Here is a 23497-nt window from a genome sequence, read left to right on the forward strand (position 1 = left end):
TTAACACAACATTGTAAATCAACTATACTTCACTTTTTAAAAATGTCACTTGTGATACTGTGCACTCAAGGAAAGGAACCCTCTTGAATACGCTGTGGCTGGTGGGCACTGATGGGACCCTTGAGGAATCTGTGCTGGTCTGCAGGAGGGCTCCATCCTCCTCTCCCCAGTAGAGTGTCCAGTGTGTAAATGCACATTCCCTTTTGTTTCTGCATTTAGGTAACTGTGTCTTAGATGCAGCATCCCCCAATCAGATTAGCAAAATTGATAATGGCTCAACAAATTTTCCCAACAGGACAGAGGTTATTGCATCATCAAGTCAGTGGTTCAGTGGTGTCCAAAAACAGCACATGCAGCTTCTAAAGATGCTTTTGTTTGTTGATTAGAGCATGACACTAATGCCAGTGTGCAAAATATGGTTCTCGCCCTCAGTGTTATGCTCTGATAAAGTCCATGTGTTTCCTTTCCAAGTGGCCAGTTACCTTTTTGTAACTGCCTACCTATTCCTGGCCATTTTTTTTTGGTCATGAGAAAGGGCCAGGGAGAAAGAGTGAACAGCTCTTCTGAAGTGCCATCATGCTGAAGGTATGTCAATATCATCTTTGTAAGTGAATACAATACTATGTTATTCTTCCAGCCATGGAGGATTTAAATCCAGGCAGGAATTGACTGCCTTATATCCACTGTGCAGGCAATAAATCACAAAGGAAAAAGAATGAAAGTGTAGGGTCCAAGATTTCCCCTGAAAAGTACAGAGACATAGAGAGCCATTTTATACTGTTTTATGTTTGGGTTTCTGTCACCCTTTGGAATGGTCTTATTTGCTTTCATTATGAGTTTTGGAGTGCATGTCCTCTTTTAGGTTGTATGGGAGAGCTGTGTATTTTATATTCTAATAGAGAATAGAGAATATCTAATAGAGATATTCCTGTACTTGACTACTGTTTTCATAAGGCAGAAATCATACAAAAGCAGTTCTAAAATAAAAAAAGTTATTTCTCTCTTCCTGAATGGAGGTTATAATGACTCAAATGATTATCTAAGAAAGATCAAGAAAATTCTGCTCAAATTTCCATGTCTTAGTTTCTATTCTAATCTATTTGATACACTTATAAACTATACATTCAAAATATAATATTCTTAATACTAACAAGTTATTATTTCTTAAGTGATTCGAAATGCTGTTAAACATTTTAAGAAGGAAGTATTTTAGAAATATATTAACAGGATGCAAAAATTCATTTTCAAATATGAATATAAGAAAATACACACACACAGAAAATAAGGAAATTCAGTGTTCTGGTGATCTGTTGCTTTGTAACAAACAATCCCAAAACTTAGTGATTAAAAAAAAAAGCTTTATATCTCATGATTTTGTGAGGCATGAATTTAGTCCACACTTGGCTAGGTGATACTTTTATCTTACATGGTATTGATGAAGATTTCTCAGTAGTATGCAACCAGCGGATGGACTAATCTGGAGAATCCAAGACAGCTTCACCTCTATGTCTGGACCTTGGTAGGGCTGGCTGGAGGTTGGGCTCAGCTGGGGCTGTTGACTGGAGTACCTGCACATGGTCAACCCAGTATGATGGTCTCAGGGTAGTTGGACTTGGTACTCTAAGAGCAAGCATTCCAGGAAAGAGTAGCATTTCAGGAAACAGGAAATGGAAGCTGCCAGACTCTTAAGGCCTGAGCCCAGAACTCCTGGTATAGCATAACTTGTGCAACAGTCCCTGTAAGCAGCCCAGATTTAAGGGGAGGGAAGTTATCCTCTACATCCCAATGGGAGGAGTGACACCAAATTTGTAGCCATGTTTAATCTGTCACACTCTGTGCCCTGGCTAACAGGGAGAGATACAGTATTGTGGTTAAGAATGTGGAAGAGTAGTTCTATAACTGATTAGATGTGAAGCTTTCACTTTCTCATGTTCTCATCTAAAAAAAAAAGAATAGTGATAATACCTATCCATATCTCATGGTGTTGTACTATAAGTCTATGTGATAAGCAACACAGCCTACACAGATACACAGATACAAATATACATGCAAAATACTCAAGTTCTTGCTGTTACTTGTAGTTTTTTGTAGTTCATCTGAACTATAAAGGGGGTGGGGGAAGAGGACATTGTAGCCAGGAGTAAGCAGGCCTCTTGGAAAACAAGAAAAGGAAGGTATCACCAGTCAGGCAACATAATGCTGTAACTCAGAATTTACTATTTCCCACTTGGTTTTGCTTTTATTGAAGATGTTTTCTCAGAATGCCTGTCATATTGAAGAATGAAGCATGCCCTCTCATTCCTTCCTGTTACTCCTACTGGACTTCTGTTTGCCATTAGTTGCTTCCTGTGGACAGTAAGGATGTTGTATCATACTTGTTTTAATATAGTGGATGGCAAATTTCAGTGATGTAACTCAAATTATTCCCTCTAAAGGGGCACATGTGTAGAAATGTCTTTGTTAAAATTATATTGGATTCTTTCTCAGAAAGAAGCTAAGAAATAGTGCCAAGCTCTATCTTTCTCTTCCTCCTTCCTGTCTTCTTTTTCAGCTCATTTACAAGTAAACACAAGGCACTTTCTTAAGAGCATTCTTTCTTGAGTAAGTCAAGGTAAAGGTTAAGATGCTGTAACAAAGAGTCTCAAACATACAAGGTGCCCCACAAGATGTTTATTTCTCTCTCTTTCTTAATAGTCTGGGGTATGGAAGCAAGCTCTGCTCCACAACATAATTCAGGGATCCATTCTGAGAGGCTCTACCATCCTCAGGATGTGGTTTCCAATATTCTTCTTATTGCCATCATTTCCAAGCAGCAGGAAGGAAATAGGGACCAAGTCCAGGGCAAGCATTTCTACATCTTTAAGAAGATGACCTAGAAGTTGCACACATAATTTTCATTTATCTCGATGGCAAGAATTTAGTCACATGATCACAGGTAACAGTAAGGGACTCTGGGAATTGTAGTTTCTAGCCAGGCATTCATGTGGCCAGGTAGGAGGGATTTGAGGGTGGGTTGAGGCAGGGGCAGGGTGGGGTGGGGGTTGGTAGTGCACACAGTTAATTGTATGCCACATTTGCTGCTCTATAAAACAACTCAACTTTTGTATAACTGATACACAATGGCAACTATCTAATTGTTCCTCCACATCCCACAAGTTGTACTGCCAAAATATGCCTCCCCATGCCCATTTTTTGAGAGGCTCTTCTTTAATAAAATAATTTGACATTTATGGGTCAGGGCTGTGTTTCTGTGAATAGTTTTCTGATTTTAAATGTCCTTTAGCTTTGTATTTATGAGGCTATGATACATAGCATGAAGCTTGCAGCTATGAGCCATTTATTTTTAAAACAATAACTATCATCCATGCATGACAATTGCCTTTGGCACTGCCAAGGATACAGGATAACTATAGAAGAAAGTGAGAGAAATCATTTCAAACAACAGCAGCAGCGAATACATTCTTGGTTCTTCAGAAAAATGAAATGATATTCCATGGGATTTAAAGGATGTCATAAAGTTCCATTGTCTAACCAAAATATTTGTGTCTGGATAAATTATACAGTAATATGCAATTTTTCAACCATTTAAACTATACATCTTGTTAACTTTCAAAGTCCCAATTCCTACAGCATCAAAGAATCATAGAATTTTAGAGCTGGATGGGGTCACTGGGGGTCTGATTTACTGTAAGAAACCATTGGAGGTGGAAGAATCTCTTGTGATCACTTTGCTCTCAGACAAAAGAGGGTGTCAATCCATTGACCTGTTTGGAGAGATAAGGGGAAATCCTTCAGTTTGGATTAAACTTTGCAGACTTGGTTAGGATGTACAGGTTCTCTCTTTCAAGCTTTGCTGAGATGAGATAATTGAGTCCCAGAGAATATATAGGTTAATTCAGAGTATTGAGTAATGTTCCCTGTGCTATATAGTAGGTCCTCGTTGATTATCTATTTTATTTATAGTAGTGTGTATATGTTAATCCCAAACTCCTAATTTATCCCTCCCCCCCACCTTTCCCCTTTGGTCACCTTAAGTTTGTTTTCTACATCTGTAACTCTATTTCTGTTTTGTAGATAAGTTCATTTGTATCATTTTTTTTTTTTAGATTCCACATATAAGTGTTATCATGGATGGACCTAGAGATTATCATACTAAGTGAAGTAAGTCAGACAGAGAAAGATAGTTTGGGATTCTTGAGCAAGTAGACAATGAAAAGTAGACTTGGAAAACAATCATTTGAAATGCTCTTTTCATTCAGAAAGTTCTTCTCTTCTACTGAGGGGGAGTGGATTTTAAAACTGACCCTCTTAGTGGTAATGTAAGTTCCCTATATTTACCTGAGAGCTCAGAGAAAGCCTGCTGGTTGTGACCTCCAAGGTACAGCCTGGACTCACATGTTCAACAGGAGGGGCAGTCTTTGCTGAGTGTATATGTTTCACAATTCTGACATTATAGAGAGTAAGCCCGTCTTCCCTTTTAAAAGAGCCAGAAATCCCCCTGTTCTCCAATAGACATACCCAAATTAAATCGTAGTAATAAGTTGGAGAGGAAAATGCATTTTGACATTTTTTCAAAGATTTGAATTTCAAAGGGTTATTATTATGCATAACAGAGAGGGAAATGACAATGCTATTTAAATAACCCTCTCTAGAAACTTCCATACATTTTAGACACTGTTTCAAGATGCAGAAATGAGGAATTACTTTTCTGGCAGTATTTGCTTCCTCAAGGTTATCTTATAGGCTGACCAGTCACCACATAGTGGGGTAACTTCATAGGAACACACAACTTCTAGACTAAAACCAAGATTTGGTAAAAACAAAACACTGCCCCAAACCACTGCAGATTTTACCATTGCAATGTTTTTCGTTTATTAATTTATATATTTAAAGGAGCAAATCTTTATCTGCTACCGTACATCACAGTAGAATCCATCTTCCAAAGTATGCAATAATTTTGTCAACAACTTCATTAGCAGTCTTCCTTAGGGTATAAATGCTGAAAATTGCAGAGTGGCTAATAATCACTGTTGCTGCTACTGCATATTTGTGTGTCATTCTTTGGCTCATTAAATATAATGTAAAACCTTTACATTAAAAGCCAGAAGAGTTTGACATGGGTCCTATGTCTGCCACCAGCTAGCCAAGTGACCTTAGGCAGATGATTTCATGCTAATATTCAGTTTTTTCCTCTTTGATATGAGGTTAAAGCTATTTGCTGACAGGATAGTGTCAACAGCAGAAAAAAGTGACATGCATATTAGGGTACTGTTCATGGTTATAAAAGCTAACCCCTGGAATTTCATTCGCTTACCCAGGAGAATTTGATTTCTCTCTTGCATGAAGTCCAATGCAGGCGCTCCTGGTCAGCAGGTGGGTCGCCTCCAGGCAACAGCTCAGGGACCTAGGCTCCTTCTGCCTTGAAATATTACCACCTCCATGCACATCGTCTTTCTCTGCATCCAGCCAACATGAAAGCTCTTATTTGGAATTGACTGACTTCACTTCTGCACACATTCTGTTGGCCAGGACAAATCACACGGCAATACTTGGATACAAAGGGAGCTGGGGGTGTATGTAGTCTGGTAGGTTGGGCACCCACCGCCTAGGGTGAGCTCCACATTACAGAAGGGGGAGCATGTGAAATCCATATACATTGTGAATCATTTTGATGTTGTTGCTATTAACATTTTAGGTACTCTTCTCTATAGCATCACCGTTCTGCTCCAGCATCCCATAGTCAAATGGAACATCATCATGTTATCTTAGAAAAGATGACCAAGGAGTCATCACAGTAAGAAATACAGTTGCTGATAACACCCAATGCAGGGTGTACACCACTAACAGCATTTTGCTGAGTTAACAAATGGATCCCCATCAGGTAGGGGATCCCCCAAATTAGGCTAAATCTTAAACCACCATATATAGAAAAATTTCTGTGTTGCAGGTATTTGAGAGTCACGGTGAGAGAGATCTGCAGCTAAACCCAGGCTTCCTTCGCAGGGTGTTAGTATCACATGGGCATCCTTTCTTCTAGGACCAGCCACTGTCCAGAGAGGCTGAAGAGAGCCCCAAGGAGGCCATGCTAAGGAGGCGGACCCTACATAAGCATCTCTCCACCATTCTACCCTGTGGTCTAGGAAAATGAATGTATATGGAATACATCCAACCAGATAATCACATCTTAACTGAAATCAGATATGGTTTCAAATCAAATCACCAAACATTCAAATCACCTCTTATTCCACTCAGATTAAAAAAAAGAAAGTCCTGCAGTGACAGATGATGCCCTAAATCTTGGCTTCTCAAACTACAGTGTGAATCAGAATCATCTGGAGAGCTTGGTAAAACAGATTTCTGGGACCCAGCCCTAAGATTTGCTGATTCATTAGGTCTGGGGTGGAGCCTCCACGTTTGCATTTTTAACAAGCTGCCTAGTGATGCTGATGCTGCTGGTCTGGGGCCACACTTGAACTCTGTCCTCCTTCATCTCTGTCCTCACGTGTCTCTGTCCCCTGGCTCACCCTTCTTCAGCTTATGAGCCCCCTTTCATGAGCTCGCTGGGCATGTCCACGTTTCCAGGCCTTTGCCTCAGACTAGAACCCTTTGCCCAAATGTTCTCATGGTTTACACTCTTACTGCCTTCAGTTCTTTGCCCAGATGTTACCTTCTTAGGAACATCTTCTCTTCCCTGACCCACAATTTAATATATCTCCTCCCCACCCAGACTCTGTCCCCCTCCCCTGCCTTTCCTGTGTGTGTGTGTGTCCTCCTAGGCCTTACCGCCTTCTAATGTACTAAGTAATTTACTTATTAATTTGTTATTATTTTTCTCTCCTCTCTGAATATGAGTCCCACAGTGTTGCAGTGATCTTTGTCTATTTCTCTATTAAATCTTCAGCACCCAGAACAGTGCCTGCCATTTAGTATGTGCTCAATAAAATACTCGTTGAAGAAAAGGTACAGGGAGGATGAAGGAAGACAGACTGGAGAGGTATTTAAAATAATCTTATTCAACCACAGATTTGGTCCATCTGGAATGCACATCACATCATATCTCCTGAGCACACAGCCAGTTTGCTTGCAGTGCCTCTGCTTCCTTGTGTGATCCTGAAAGCCTTTAGTGCACTGGTCACCTTTATCTTCCTGCTGCCAGCATCATCCTCAGGGTCTTCTGGGGTTTGAGGGCCTTGGGTGGGTGACAGGCATTCAATGAGCTGCTTTGGACAGTCTTACAGTGGGAGTGGGCACCTTAAGGTTTGGAGGGGAGTTATGGAATCAGAGGTGGGTTATTGTTGATGGTGGTGGCATTATTGGGCCCCTCAGCTGATCTGACTTGAGCTACATGAACTAACCCATCCTGATTCTTCCCCTTTCATGTTATGGAGGAGCAAGCATGAGGAGGAGAACCAGATGGTGAACATTATGTCTCAAGGCAGGAGTTTCTACACATGGAAACTTCAGTTTGAAGCTGACACATCAGCAGGAGTACAGCTTCTGTTTATTTAGGATGTTGGATGATTTGAAGATGTACAAAAAAAAAAGAAAAAAAGAAAGAAACAAGACCCCCGACCCCCGCAAACCCAATGATTCTTTGTCTGAAATTGTACTCAGTTTGGAGTAACTACCAAGGAGGTTCCTTTCTTTACCCATAGAAGCTAAATCCATTCTTTATGTTTTGACCAATATTCTTCAACAGGGAAGAGTTCCTTACACCCAATGCTCTAAAACTACACATGGTCAGAGACTTTAGAAGTAGACAGTTTGCCAAGTTCTTCCAGTAGCCTCCAGCAAATACCCAATTCTGTGAGGTTTTTTTCAAACAGTTGGCAGCAAAGCCAATAACTTATTTTTGGAAATAAGACAGTTGCCGTTGCCCAGGTGAAGCCCATGTTCTCACTGGAGGTGGTGTTAGCATCTGACCTCAAATGAGTAAGAGCAATATTAGGCAAGTGTTTGTGCAACTCATCTGACCAATCTAAAACAAGCAAAATTAAGGTTACTTAAGGTTCTTTTGCTCCCTGTGAAATTCTGATGCATCAGTTTTTATCTTCTTGACTGAAGGAAAGAAAGAAGTCTCTAATATTGTTAAACTTGACGGTGTTTCCAATTATGATTTATAGGAGATCTGTTTTGATTGCCAGCCACACATGCATTATCCTATCTTCAGTCACCTGGGAAGTTGGAAAATTAGATGATGACATATCTACCATATATTTCATAGTTTCTGTTGCAAAGACCTCTAAAATCTTTATAACCGATATGGGAATTTGGAGGCCTTTGTACCTATTGCTGGGGAATGTAGCTCCTTGCCATAGCCTTTTTAAGAGAGGGCAGGGGTCTTAGTGTGCTATCCTGAATAATGAATACCAAAAATTGGAGAATTCCACTGCCAATTTCCGGATTTAGAGGTCACTCTCAATGCTGTGCTGGAGCTGGCTCATGTGGGCTGTTGAGAGCCAATCACATGTATCCTTGTTCAGCAGTGTCACATGGTAGCTTGACATCAGCCATAGTGAGAATATTTGCACCACAGAAATTGAAAAACACTACAGTAAGGGCTGTTTGCTCCTTTCTAACCTCCTTGCCAGAGCAAATCATTAACCATTTACCAGTATACCACTGTGACTAACTGTGGTAGATTATAAACATGGTCCTAATTCACTACCTTTCCTGGTAGCCACACCCTTTGTAATGTGACTTTGCAGCTTCTTCCTTTAGGAGGTGAACTTTATCTCTCACACCTTGAACCTGGGCTGGACTTACGACTTGCATTGTTTATAGATTATAGCAGAACCAGAGGTGTGCCTGTTCCTAGCCTAGGTCTCAAGAGGCCTCACTTCTGTACTTTCTTGGAACCCTGATACCACCATAACAAGCCTGTGCTATCCTGCTGAAAGAATAGAGTCCATGTGGCCATCCTAGACCAGTCAGTCTCCAGCCAACCCACAGCTGACCACAGACCACAGAAGCGAGCATGGGCAAGGCCAGAAGAAACACCTAACTGAGCTTAGCACAGTTTGCCAGCCCACAGTATTGTGAGCTAAATAAATGGTTGTCATTTTAAGTCACTAATTTTTGGGATTGTTTGTTATGTATCAAAAGCTAACTAATACACTAGTCTTATAATTTACAGTAAGTTTTAAACAAATGGCAGTATTGCCAGAATTAATACATCAGCCAATGTCTATTTGGGAATCTCTGCTCCACTTAAAGAATCACTTTGAAAGTACTTTCTGTATTAAGTTTTCCTACCCATTACCCTCAGAGAAAGTAGTTGAGGTTATTTTGGCATTACTATCAATGGAGTAGAATAAAAAAGAAAACTAGAGAATCTGGAGCCATGTAGGTAATGTCTATCTCAAGATGGTGGGCCACACCATTCCCCCTTCAACCCATATTGCTTCTGACACACAGCCTTCTTCAGTTTCTTGAACAAGGCAAGTTCTTTTCTCTCTTGGGGCCATTATCCTCAGTGTTCCTTCTGCTTGGATTGTTCTGTCTCAACTTTTCAAGACCTACACCTTCTTATTCATAAGGGCTGAACTCTAAACATTATTCACCAATATCCATATCACAAGTAGCCACACAACTACTCTTCTCAAAAGTTATTCTATCACTGTGATAATTTAATAGAAATACATGAGGTACATATTTAATTTTAAATATTTTAGTAGCCATATTTTAAAATGTAAAAAGTGAAATTAATTTAAATGATATATTTTACTTAATTAAAAATATCCAGAATATTATCATTTTAATACATAATTAATATAAAAAATTAGTAAGTCTCATGACTGCAGAAGACCTGTACACTGTTGTTCATACCAGCTTTATTTATAGTAGTCAAAAATTGGAAACAACCAAACTATGTCTCAGTAGGTAAATGGTTAAACAGACTGTGGTACACCATGGAATACTATTCAGCAATAAAAAGGAGCAAGCTGTTGGTACACAAAACAACTTGGTGGATCTCAAGGGCATTACGCTTCATGCAAAAAGAGCCAATCTCAAATGGTCATACCCCATGTGATGCCATTTATATAACAGTCTCAAAATTACAAATTTATGGAAATAGAAAACAGATTAGTGGTTGCCAGAGCTGAGGAGATGGGAAGGGTAAGAAGAGGGAGCTCTTTGTGGTGATGAAACAAACAGTTTTGCATCTTGATTATGCTGGAGATTACATGAATCTAAACATGTGATAGAATGGTGTAGTACCAAATGCACACACTCTACCAATGTCAAATTCCTGGTTTTGATATCATACTATGATCATGTAAGATATAAGTATGGGGAAAAACTGGAGGAAGTGTACATGCAACCTCCTGTAAATCTATAATATCTCAAAGTAAAAAGTACACACACACACACATATGTATATGAAATATTTTACATTCTTCTTTATACCACGTGTTCACAATTTGGGTTGTGATGTATACTTCACTCAGTTTAGACTAGCCCCATTTCTGTGGCTCTGTAGTCATATGTTACTATATCAAATAGCACAGCTGTATCACATGATCTTATTTTGTTAATTTCATAGAACTTTTTATACCCTATCATGTTTTATTTCTTTCCTTTGTAATCATAATACCTAACAATTATTGAATGCCCATTCTGTGCCAGGCAGTGTTTTATGTGCTTGACAGGCATTAACTCATTAAATATCCACAACAACCCTTTGACATAGGTATTAATTACTAGGTGCATTTATTTTTATTTTTTATTTTTAACATCTTTATTAGAGTATAATTACTTTACAATGGTGTGTTAGTTTCTGCTTTATAACAAAGTGAATCAGTTACACATATACATATGTCCCCATATCTCTTCCCTCTTGCATCTCCCTCCCTCCCACCCTCCCTCTTCCGCCCCTCTAGGTGGTCACAAAGCACTGAGCTGATCTCCCTGTGCTATGCGGCTGCTTCCCACTAGCTATCTGTTTTACGTTTGGTAGTGTATATATGTCCATGCCACTCTACTAGGTGCATTTATTGATGAGAAAATTAAGGCATGAAGAGATTAAGTAATTTGCCCCAATAAGTGTCAGAGCTAGGATTCAGTCTCCAGATGTCACTATACCTGTGTCTTTCTCTCCCACTAGAAAATCTCTCACCTCTACTCCATAAGGTCTTGTCCTCCCCATTCCTGCTTTGTCTATAGTTAAATGATTAGAAATATTTTTGAAGGAGTGATAAAAACTTATGAGGAAAAAGTTTGAGAGACCTGGGTTCTCTTTCCCACTCTGCCAATGGCAGCTGAATGTTTAAGTTGGGTTCCTTAGACGCTGAACCTGAGACAGGGATTCAGATGCATGCCTGTCACACACAGCAAGTCTCACCCTCTGGGCTGCCAGTGTGGTTAAACTACAAATTGTCTTTAGAGAGGTAAATATTTTTGTTCCAGTGACCACTCATTCAACAAATATTTATTGAGTGCCTACTATATCCCAGGCACAGATAAGATGGAAATCTGCTGTTATAGGCTGAATTGTCTGTATCCCCCATCCTCCCACATGCCAAATTCGTATATTGAGGTTCTAACTGCCAATACCTGTGTAACTGTGTTTGAAGATGTAGTCTATATAAAGGTAATTAAGTTAAAATTAGATCATTAGTGTGGGACTTAATCCATATGACTGACATCCTTATAAGAAGAGGAAATTAGGACACAGGTGGGTACAGAGGGGAGACCACATGAAGACACAGGGAGAAGACGGCTATCTACAAGCCAAGGAGAAAGGCCTCAGAAGAAACTAACCCTACAGATACCTTGATCTCAGATATCCACCCTTCAGAACTGTGAGAAAATAAATTCCTGTTGTTTAAGGCACCCAGTTTGTGGTACTTTATATGGCAGCCCTAGCAAATGGATACATATGCCTTTAGTCCCATCATTTCCATATCTGATGTTCTTTGCTGCAGAACTGCTCATATTTATGCAGAATGATACATACACCAGGATTCTTACCAGAATGTTGTTTTTAAGAACCAAAAAAAAAAACCTCTTAAATATTAATCAATAAAGGAATCAATAGATGAATTATAATACATTCCACTTTATAAAATGCTATGATGTCTTAAGGACAAGTACTGATATGTGTACTACTATGGAAAGATAGCCAAGGTTTGCTTTTTTTTTTTTTACACATAACAGCCAAATTATGTTAAATGACAAAAAAAGCAAATCCCACAACAGTGTGCATAGTGTGGTCATGTTTATGTATGAAAATTCAGGTTGTATGCAGGGATGGCAGAAACAAACAACAAAAGGTCCATGTTTGGGATTTTGTGGTGGGAAAGTGTATGCCAGTTGACTTTTAGCTTTTATTCCGTATGCTTCTTTATTGTTTGAATGGTCCACACCAAATTGTGTATTACTCATGCATTACTTCTGTAATTTGGAATAAGCACAATAGTTATATAAGGAGCTATGGAGAACATAAGAAGAAAGGGATTCTGGGGTTCAAGAATGGCAGGAAAGAAGACTTAGAGTGATGTGGGGGGCTGGGGCAGGGGAAGGCAGATGTTGGAGGGTCGGGAGCCTTTAAGTTAATGGCGGTTACTAAAGATAATAAGGCTTAATGAAGGGGAGAGGGATGTAGGCAGTTAGAGAGCTATGCAAGGGATAGACCTAGGGAGGCTGGTGAGTTTTGTTTTGTTTTTAAGGCCAGTGAGAAGTCATAGAAAAGGCTTAGGAAAGAGACAGCATGAGGCGATCAGATTTAACATTTTAGAAACTTGGTCTGCCTGCAAGGTGGAGGGCTGCTTGGAAGGGGGCAAGTAAATAAATAGGGAGATTATTCAAAAGGGCCCAATGCAATCACAATTGTATCCTTAAAAGTGGAAGAGCAAGGCAGAAGAGAGAGTTGGGCAGAGCCATGTACGAGGAACAACAGTCAGATAAAAATGTACTGTTGCTGGCTTTGAAGACGGAGGAAGGTTTTAAAAGTCAAGGAACACAGATGGCCTCCAGAAGCTGGAAAAGGCAAGGAAATAGCTTCCCCCTTAGAGCCTCCAGAAAGGCACACAGCTCTGCTGACACCTTGATTTTCACCTGGTGAGACCCTTTTCATACTTTTGACCTCCAGAATTCTAGGATAATGAATTGACCTAAGTTAGAGGTAATTGTTACAGCAGCGGTAGAAAACTAATATTGGGAATTCTGAGAGGTGTACAGATGTAGTGGACATTTGGGGAGTAGAATGGACAGGAACTGGTGGTGATTGGATGTGCAGGATGGGAGGGAAGGGAAGGTCAAAGTGGATTCCCAGAATTGTCTTCAACAATTCCATACAACATGGTACTTCAGTATATACTAGGATTGGGATATCTAGAGAAGGAACAGGTTGAACGAGTAGGAAGATTGTGACTTACGTTTTGGAGATGCTGGGTTTCAAGAGTGGGATGAATCCTAGAGTAGATTTGGTTGCATAAATCTGGAGCTTAGGAAAGGAGTCTGGGCTACATCTCTATATGTGTGGTTATTGGCATAAGGAAGAAGAAGCATGTGGTATAGGATGAGACCATAGTGAAATAATAGCTTTTGACTATAACATTTAACACATTTTTTTCTGCATTTTTTTGGAGTGTATACTCTGTTGATGCTATTCTACAAAGCATAATTTTCTTCTTGCTCCTATTTTAACATTATGTTATCACTCTGGACAGTGTGGAAAATGATTAGAATTTAAATGTTTTCCTCAAAGCATGCCTTTCGTCCATCCTGGGTGTTGGGTGTCAGAAAATATGAGTTAGAAGAATTGAAGCGAGAATGGAGAGTTGAGTTAGATAGAGTGATCTTGCAATGTGGATGGTCTAAACAATGTGGAGTTGGATAAATGGATATGATAAATCCAACTGCAGTCACAGATTCCAGAATGAGGACAGAATCAGAAAGCTTAGATGAGAAGAAGCAAGCAGATACATTAGATCCAAACAACTTTATCAGTGGGAGGTATACAAGAGATTCCCATAGTAGAGAAGGACAAAGAAGAAGCAAGGAGTCAGGTTTGGAGGCTGAGTTCAAATCCAAAGGATAAAAATTGGAAGCCAGAGTCAGATGCTTACAAGGAGGTTGAGAAGGCAGGTGTAGTTGGACTAGGGAGCAAATCAGAAGAGCACACAGAGCAGGGTGCATCTAGATCACGAGTGTCTGTACAAATACAAATGGGGACCAAGAATAATCCTTTTGTTGACCCAACATGCTTTGAAGCAGTTTTTCTGGAATGGCAAGCACCCGGTGGAACAGTGGCTGCCCACTCGTGGGTGATGTCCAGGAGACACACTGCAGTAAAAGAATCCGAGGAAAGGAAACCACATCGCTTACACCGTTTTGGACATGATACAATAATTTTTCTTAGGAAACAACTTTATTTTTAGATGATATTATAGATCCATCCCAAGTTTTTAATATTTTCCTCTGAACCCCAAATTATATCCATGTTACATTTTACTTAAAAGCAACTTAACTAAAAGCCTGGTGAATCCTTTTTTTTTTTTTTTTTTTTTTTTTTTTTTTGCGGTACACGGGCCTCTCACTGTTGTGGCCTCTCCCGTTGCGGAGCACAGGCTCCGGACGCGCAGGCTCAGCGGCCATGGCTCACAGGCCCAGCCGCTCCGCGGCATGTGGGATCCTCCCGGACCGGGGCACGAACCCGTGTCCCCTGCGTCGGCAGGTGGACTCTCAACCAGTGCGCCACCAGGGAAGCCCTGTGGTGAATCCTTTGTTCCCAAATCTGAGGCTGTGCCAAATGCGTATCTGAGCAATGGCATCTCGACAAGGGCATGGTGTGGCTGCTCTCATCCTCTCTGCAGAGGAGTTTCTCAAATAGCCATCTTTCTTCAACCAACGATAGGCAGGTCATTAACCCTAAATTATCTGAACACAGGTAGGTTTTTCAGAAGTACTTAAATATCCATTACTGCATTTACCAAGTTCCTCAAAAGGGATCTGAGGCTAAGAAAAGAAAAATCTTTTCATGAGGGGGTCAACGAGAAAAGAATCACCCCTGAGATGGATGTTAAAGGCGCCATCGTTTAGTTCTGTGGTCTTCCTCTAAGCAGCCAGCTGTCTGTCTAGCTGAAAACCTTAATAGTCTAGTAGGTACACTGAGTCTCCACTTCAGCTGTAGGGCCTGCAAGCACAGACTAAGCAGTCGTCAGTGCCAAAGGTTAGACCAATACAGTTTTGATGGGGAGAGAGGATAAGAGCAAAAAAATTATCTAATAGATTGGCCCCAGCTCAGCTCACCTCTCTGCCACACCCCATCTTCAATGTGTTCCCTCTCTGCTAACTACTTTCCCCCGTACAGGCCAAAACTCCTGGGACATGTCCATACCATTAGTTATTATTATTATTATTGTAAAATATACATAACATAAAATTGACCATTTTAACCATCCTTAAGTGCACAGTTCAGTGGCCTTCAGTCCGTGCACACTGCTGTGCAACCATCACCACCATCCATCTCCAGAACCTTTTCATCTTCCCAAACTGAAACTACACCCATTAAACAATAAGTCCTCATTCTCCCCTCCTCCCAGCCCCTGGCAATACCATTCTACTCCATGTCCCTATGAATTTGACTACTTTAGGTGCCTCGTATAAGTAGAATCAGGCCATATTTGTCCTTCTGGGTCTGGCTTATTTCACTTAGTGTAATATCTTTGAGGTTCATCCACACTGTTGCCTGTGTCTCAAATATTTTTTAATAATTTTGAATACAATAGCAAAATAATAACTTGTGAATTTTTATACCCTGGCCAGAACTTCAAAGCCCTTTATGAGCATGCCAACATTTTGAAAACTAGAGGTGTTCTATCAGTATAGCACTATTCTTACTGATTATTCCAACTGTACATATTAATAAAGAATGGAAAAGTAGTAAAAAAATATAAATTTAAAAACAGATTTATTTATTATTTATTTATTTAATTTATTTTTGGCTGCGCCGGGTCTTAGTTGCAGCACGCCTGATCTTTGTTGAGGCATGCGCGATCTTTTGTCACGGCGTGCGGGCTCTTTGTTGTGGTGTGCGGGCTTCTCTCTAGTTGTGGCATGTGGGTTTTCTCTCTCTAGTTGTGGCGCACGGGCTCCAGGGTGTGTGGGCTCTGTAATTGGCTGCACGTGGGCTCTCTAGTTGAGACGTGCAAGCTCAGTAGTTGTGGCACGTGGGCTTAGTTGCTCTGTGGCATGTGTGATCTTAGTTCCCTGACCAGGGATTGAACCTGCATCCCCTGCATTGTAAGGCAGATTCTTTACCACTGGACCACTAGGGAAGTCCCCTGAAACAGACTTTTTGAGCCAAAAATATTCAGGAGAATAAAAAGTGTTAGTGGCCTGTAGTCATGTGTTTCCTAGGCCAGTAGGCATGCTTGCAGTCAAGTACAGTTTTAAAATCTACCTGCAATGTTACTTCATTTTCTGCATAAACAAGAAGAATGTTCTTATAAGCTCTCCCATACATGCTTGTGATGGTTAATATTATGTGTCAGTTTGACTGGGCCAAGGGATGTCCAGATAGTTGGTATATATTATTTCTGGGTATGTTTCTGGAAGAGATTAGCATTCAGATTGGTGAACTGAATAAGGCAGATGACCCTCCCCAATGCGGGCGAGCATCGTGCAATTTCTTGAGGGCCCAAATGAGCAAAAAGACAAAGGAAGGGTGAGTTTACTCTCTTCCTGCTTGAGCTGAGGCTTCCATCTTCTCCTGCCCTTGGACCTTGGCGCTCCTGGTTCTTGTGTTTTCAGACTCAGACTGGGACCAGCTCCTGATTCTCCAGGCCATGGACATGGACTGAATTACACTGATAGCTTTCCTGGTTCACCAGCTTGCAGACAGCAGATCATGGGGCATCTTGGCCAACATAACCACATTAGCCAATTCCTGTAATAAATTCCCTCTTCTATACATCTATAATATATAAATCCTATTGGTTCTGTTTCTCAGGAGAATTCTGACTAATAAAATGCTTATTTCATAAGCTGGGGACCTATGAGCTAAGAGACATTTTAGAGAGGCTAGAAATGGGGGCATTAGATTATGTCTATCTGTTATATGTGGTTGCTTGAAATGTCTCTACCTGCTCATCCAGTTGTAAATGAGCAATTCAGCAATCAAAGGAAATATTTCTTTCCTAAGCTAGATGCCACTTTCAGTGGATATGGCTACCAAAGAATTAGGTAGGTTTTGCCAATATTCAAAATCTTTAATGTAGAGCAATAGAAATAAGGGTAAAAGGGCCCAAGATTAGAAATCTACTCAGTATTCAGCACCTTACTGAACACTCATTCTGTGTGAACTGCCAGTTCTCAGGCAAGATGAGAATCTAAACTGGTTGGCACCATCGGGAAGATCAAGTTGTCATCTGATATGTTTCCCAAGAGATAGCAGCTTCTTGAATCATTTGTGGATGGCTACTCTAGATATAATTTCAAAATGATGGTTGCTAGCCCCCTTTTTACTCTGCTCTTCATGCAAATCAATCTTTTCTTCTGAATGTTAACCCAAAGGATGAATTTTTTAAGTTTTATTTCAGTATATTCTGATACATGCTAACTTTAACAAGTTTGTTATTTTTTTTTAATCCACTTTTATTGTTGTTGGCCGCACTGCATGGCTTCTGGGATCTCAGTTCCCCAACCAGGGATTGAACCCAGGCTATGACAGTGAAAGCCCAAAATCCTAACCACTAGGCCACCAGGAAACTCCCCCTTAACAAGTGTTTCTTTTGAGTTGATTTAAAAATATTTTAGAAAATAAATATACCACACATGGTTTACCAAAAAAATGTTTAAAAATCCAGTGGTTTCCTGATTCATCCTATGATAACTCCAAGTTCTGTTTCCCCAGAGGCCACCATGACATTCCTTCGGTTTTGGCAATTTTTTTTTCAGTTTTTTTACCTCTAACAACAAATATGTGTATGCAGTTTTATCAATACTAGGCATCTCCATCCTTTTATTTTCTGTTATGGTAGATAGAATTTAGCTTTATCATACAATATGCCCAGTGATTGAAAGCACGTACTTTGAGATCCTGAGTCTCCAGCTTTGCCAGTTTATTACCTCTGAGCTCCTGTTTTCCTTCTGTAAAAATGGAGGTATGATAATAACACCTCTTGTGCCAAAGGAGTTAACATAGCAGGCCTGAGGCTGTGTTTCTTAGAGAAACCTATTTGTAAGTTTAGCCCTTGGCTGGCATCTGGGAACTTGGATTTTATGAGGGTTCCCACTGTTCCCTGGTAAGAATGGCTCCCTGTGACTAAATTGTTTATTCAAACAATATGGTCTAAGCTGAACCCATGTTTCCTTCTGGAATCTGAAGTTTTGGCACAGACCAGACAGTGGTGTCTATATGATAGGTACCGAATAAAATCCTCAGGCACTGAGACTTTCACAAGCTTCCGTGGTAGACAACATTTCACATATGTTGTCACAATTCAGTGCTAGAGGAATTAGTCACATCCTGTGTGAATCCACTGGGAGAGGACCCCTGGGTCCCTCTACACTTGGCCCTCATGCCTTTTCCCTCTGCTGATTTTGCTTTGTATCCTTTTACTATAATAAATCACAGCCGTGAGTATAACTCTATGCCGAGTCCTGTGAGTTCTCCTAACAAATCAAACCTAGGGGTGGTCTTGGGGACCCCCACCATTGGGTTATTGTGAGTTTTAAGTGAGATCAAGCACCTTGAGCATTTAGCACTTTGCCAGGTACAGACTAAGCGTGGGCTCATCAAAGAGAAGAAACCATTTACCAAGGCAGGTCTGGATTTGAGGAGGGTTCACTACCATGTGTCTTTCACCTGAGTGTGAGATTCCTCATTGCTGTCAGAGGAATGGCCATTACTCATGGAATATCACTATACATCATGGAGATTCCCTCTCTGCTTTCTGTCAAGTGTGAGCTTCACAGGAACATGACTTTAGGGTTTAGAACTTCTTCATTTTCTTTTTAAGTTGCTTCCTCTTTAACTCAAACTTATTAGACAGCTAGAACTGTATATATATTACCATTTAAATTACAGTTGTATAGTATCACACAATGAAATGTAGGCAAATTAATTCAGCTGTGGGTTTCCTCTCCACAACTGTCTTATTTTAAAACAAGAATGGTATTAGTTCATTGATATTTTCTTTTTTTATATTCTCACTTGAATGGCATAGCAACCACTGAGAAATGCACAGTCAGGAAGGGAATAGTAAGACATTTCTATTCTGGTTCTAAAAATATTTGATCCAACATTCTCAGTGCTTGTTCAGGTATGAATACATGCAAAAGAACTCTTCTCAAATGATTATTTTTAAAAACAATTGCTCCCTTGTTTTAAAAAATTGATCATAAAGTTTATTAAAATGTCAAGTGGACTCAGCCAATGCATGACCAGATTATATTTTCAAAAAAAATTTTTTTTGGCCGCTCTGCACTACATGTGGAATCTTAGTTCCCTGACCAGAGACTGAACCCACACCCCCTGCAATGGAAGCACAGAGTCTTAACCACTGGACCACCAGGGAAGTCCCTCAAATATTTTTTTATTTTCACAAAATAATACTGAGATATGGTGTATAGAGTCACTTACTTATTTGGCATAAATTGCCTGTCCACTGAAATCCTTCTAGGCCCTTGACAAACCAGATGACAAGATCACAATGAAGACTCCTCTGAGTGGACACAATTGTATAACATTTAATATAGTTAACCAGATTGAGCATTGTTACTTGAGACTTTGAAGCAGCTAAAATAGAGAAAAATGATGGGCATCTGAAGATGCAAGGTATGGGATGATCATAGTTAGCTTTTTCTGTGCAACAATCTACTCCAAAAGGTAATGGCTTAAAGCCATTTTATTTGTGTCCTGATTCTATAGGTGGCACTTTGGGTCCAGCTTAGCTGAGTTTTTTTCTGCTGGCTTTGACTGGGCTCGCTAGTGGACAGCTGCTGGTCAGCTAGGCAGTTCCATTTCCAGGGTTGGTTGTTGCCTAGGCTGATGAGTGACTGGGCTGCATGGTCTGTCATTTCCTAACAAGCTGGGCTGGCGTTGTTCTCATGCTGGCTGCCGGTTCCAAGAGCAGCATGGAGGCAAGCCCCAGTGGGCAAGCACATTTCGTGCTTGTGTCAGGGTTTTTACTGTCCCTTGGTAGATTACATATCCTGGTCCAGAGTCAGTGTGGGAGACACCCACCCGAGGGCTGGACACTGAGGGGCATGAAACACCAGGGGCCATTGCTGTGGCAGTCAACTACGGCTGGGCTCCTTTACTTCTTTATACTCTGGCTGAGATATTCTCAAATGTTTAAAATCAATTGACATTTTATTTATTTATTTATTTTTGACATCTTTATTGGAGTATAATTGCTTTACAATGGTGTGTTAGTTTCTGCTTTACAACAAAGTGAATCAGTTATACATATACACAGAGTTTCAGAAGGATAGGTGTTAGCTCTTCTCTGAATGTTTGATAGAACTCACCTGTGAAGCCATCTGGTCCTGGGTTTTTGTTTGTTGGAAGATTTTTAATCACAGTTTCAATTTCAGTGCTTGTGATTGGTTTGTTCATATTTTCTATTTCTTCCTGGTTCAGTCTTAGCAGGTTGTGCATTTCTAAGAATTTGTCCATTTCTTCCAGGTTGTCCATTTTATTGGCATAGAGTTTTTCCAAGAGAGATAACACACATCAAGGTATTTTTGAGCCCTTATCATCCTTCATTAGTTTTTCATTATCACCCTATGTGAGTTTTCTAAATTAGTGTGAAATAACAACCAGGATGGATGGGAAAATGGGTTTTAATAAATTCTGGGAAGTTAATGCTGTGAAGAGTCTGATCCCTGTGAGGAGAATATATCTGCAGTGCTGTGGTCTGAATGTGTCCCTCCAAAATTCATATGTTGAAATACTAATCCCCAAGGTGATGGCAATAGAAAGTGGGGCCTTTGGGAGATGATCAGTTCATCCCATCCCGTGAATGGGTTTAGTGCCCTTATAAGAAGAGACCAGAAAGAGCTCCCTTGTCCCTTCCAACCTGCAAAGTTACAGCAAAAAGGCAGCCACCCAGAAAGCAGGTTCTCAGCAGGCAGAGAATATGCCGGCACCTTGATCTTGGACTTCCAGCCTCCAGAAGTGTGAGAAATAAGTTTATGTTGTTTATAAACCTCTTGGTCTCTGGTGTTTTGTTATAGCAGCCCAGACTTGCATCAGTAGAGGATGGACTAGGAGCTTTAGAAAACTAGAAGGAAAGGAGGAAGCCCCTGCTGGCCAAGCAGGGATAAATGGTTAAAAGAGAAAACAGAAGTTTTAACTGAGGATGAAGGGGAGGGAGGGAGAGAGGAAGGAGGGAAAGAGGAAAGGAAGATATTAACATCTATGGAGTTCTGACCCCAGGTGCTCTTCCCTGAATGTTTTGTTCTGGGTGATTTTAGTCTGTCAGCAAATATTTCTTGAGTCCTACCATATGCCAGGCATTGGCAAACTGTAATAAACAAGGAGGCAGCATCCCTACTCTCATGGATCTTATATTCTAGAAGGGAAGACAGACACTGGGCATACCGTTACACCCAATTAATTGATAGCAAGTGGATAAGTGCAGTGAAAAATATGTACAGAGCTTTACAAGTATATATATAACCCACCTACTCAAGTCTGAGGGCTGAGATAAGGCTTTCCCAACAAAGCAACCTTGAAGCCAAGGCACCATCTTTTATAAAAACTGCAGCAGAGGTGTCAGGATTCCCCAAATGATCATGCTTGTCATGTTCACAGAAAATTCAGAACGAGAAAATCAGTTACCCAAGATCATGGTGAAGAGGTGGGATTCAAACCCAGGTTACCTTACATGTTTTCAATAAATGTAAAGCATAAAGTAACCATTTTACATTATTTTCTAGAGGTATCCCTGTCACAGGGTGTTTTAACTAGGTAAACTACATTGTTACAAATAAGTAAAATACATTGTACAAAATTCTAAATATTCCGTGAAAAGTGGCTCTTCCTCCCTGCCTTGTCCCCCTGGCTCCCTTCTCTGCAGGCAAAGCCAGTCAAGTTTCTAGTGTATCCATCCAGAGGTATTTTTAATACTTGCAGCACTGACTTTGTGCCAGGTACTTTTCAAAGTGTTTTACAAATGTTTACTTGTTTAATCCTGATAATAATTCTATGTGGCAAATAGAATTATTAACTCCATTTTTCATGTTTACGCATATTTTTCCACACAAATGTTTTAGATTTTAAGTGCACACCACACTTTGAGATGCTTCTCCCTGTGTCCTAGTCAGCTTTTGCTTTGGTAATATCATGTAACAAACAAGTACAAAATCTTAGTGGCTTCATGACAAACATTTATATCATACTTGTAACTCAGCTGTGGCTCAGTTGCGCTTGGCTCCAAACTGGAGGTCAGACTTGTGTCTGCTTCATGCATCTCTCCTTCCAGAATCTTGGCTGAGGGTGTATTGCCCACTAGAGAGATCTTCATGCCAAGTAGCAGGAGCATAAGAGGGAAGTGGAAACATACAATACCTTCAGAAACCACCACCCTGAAGTGAAGGATGTTTTCCTCCATGCACAGTCCATTAGTCAAAGAGAATCACATGGCCAAATCCAAACTCTGTGGGTCAGGAAGCTATATATGGCAAGTGCAAGGAGAGAACACAAACTTTTGAATGAAGTTATCTAATCTACACACCCTAAAAATACAAATTCTATCTTTTGCTACTGATATATAGAGGAAGAATTGAAAAGATAGAACTCTGAATGAATTACTAATTTTCCTATGGTCTTCTGCTGGCGACATATAAATAGCTCCCTGTTTCTGTTTGCATTTCTCAGGTTTTCCACCATGTTTGGAAAGAAAAAGAAAAAGATTGAAATATCTGGCCCATCCAACTTTGAACACAGGGTTCATACTGGGTTTGATCCACAAGAACAGAAATTTACCGGCCTTCCCCAGCAGTGGCACAGCCTGTTAGCAGACACGGCCAACAGGCCGAAGCCCATGGTAGACCCTTCGTGCATCACTCCCATCCAGCTGGCTCCCATGAAGGTATGGCGAGGATTCTGTCTTTAAGTTGGCTTAAGAAGCATGCTCTCTCATTTGATGCAGTGAGCCATCTTTACGAGCCAGCTATCAAATGTGTAAATCATGTATTTGTTTTTAAATATCCACAGATTATCCACAATCATCTTCAATGAGTATAATGTTCACCACTTAATTTTCATGTAAATTGCAACACATAAAAAGGAACCTCAGCTTTCAGATGTGAGGTTTTTTTCATCAGACTCATACAATATAGTCACAAAATAGGAAATTTTCATTTCTACTTTTAATGGTGTTTGTTCTTTATACTAAAGAATATTATCCACCCACTCTGGTAAATATTGGCAATAATCTCTGAGTAGACATTGTGTTAGGCAGCTTTGTGTTGTTTTACATTTGTCCTCAGAATGTCTAAACTTTTATATAAATAGTAATAACAGTTTTTTTTTTTTTTT

At 40.1% G+C, this 23497-nt stretch overlaps 1 protein-coding gene across 1 annotated transcript in view; it reads left to right on the forward strand.

The window, feature by feature from the left end:
• The first annotated feature begins 22838 nt into the window (after positions 1-22838).
• The window catches only part of PAK5 (p21 (RAC1) activated kinase 5), a 99013-nt gene continuing 98354 nt past the window's right edge, over positions 22839-23497 (forward strand). Inside the window, exon 1 of the mRNA XM_024764251.1 lies at positions 22839-23048. Within this exon, the coding sequence (XP_024620019.1) occupies positions 22845-23048 (204 nt within the window). The 5' untranslated portion in view covers positions 22839-22844. The remainder of the gene's footprint in view (positions 23049-23497) is intronic.

This window comes from Neophocaena asiaeorientalis, unplaced genomic scaffold (assembly GCF_003031525.2).
Source record: "Neophocaena asiaeorientalis asiaeorientalis breed wild unplaced genomic scaffold, Neophocaena_asiaeorientalis_V1.1 scaffold400, whole genome shotgun sequence".
NCBI classification, from domain to species: Eukaryota; Metazoa; Chordata; class Mammalia; order Artiodactyla; family Phocoenidae; genus Neophocaena; species Neophocaena asiaeorientalis.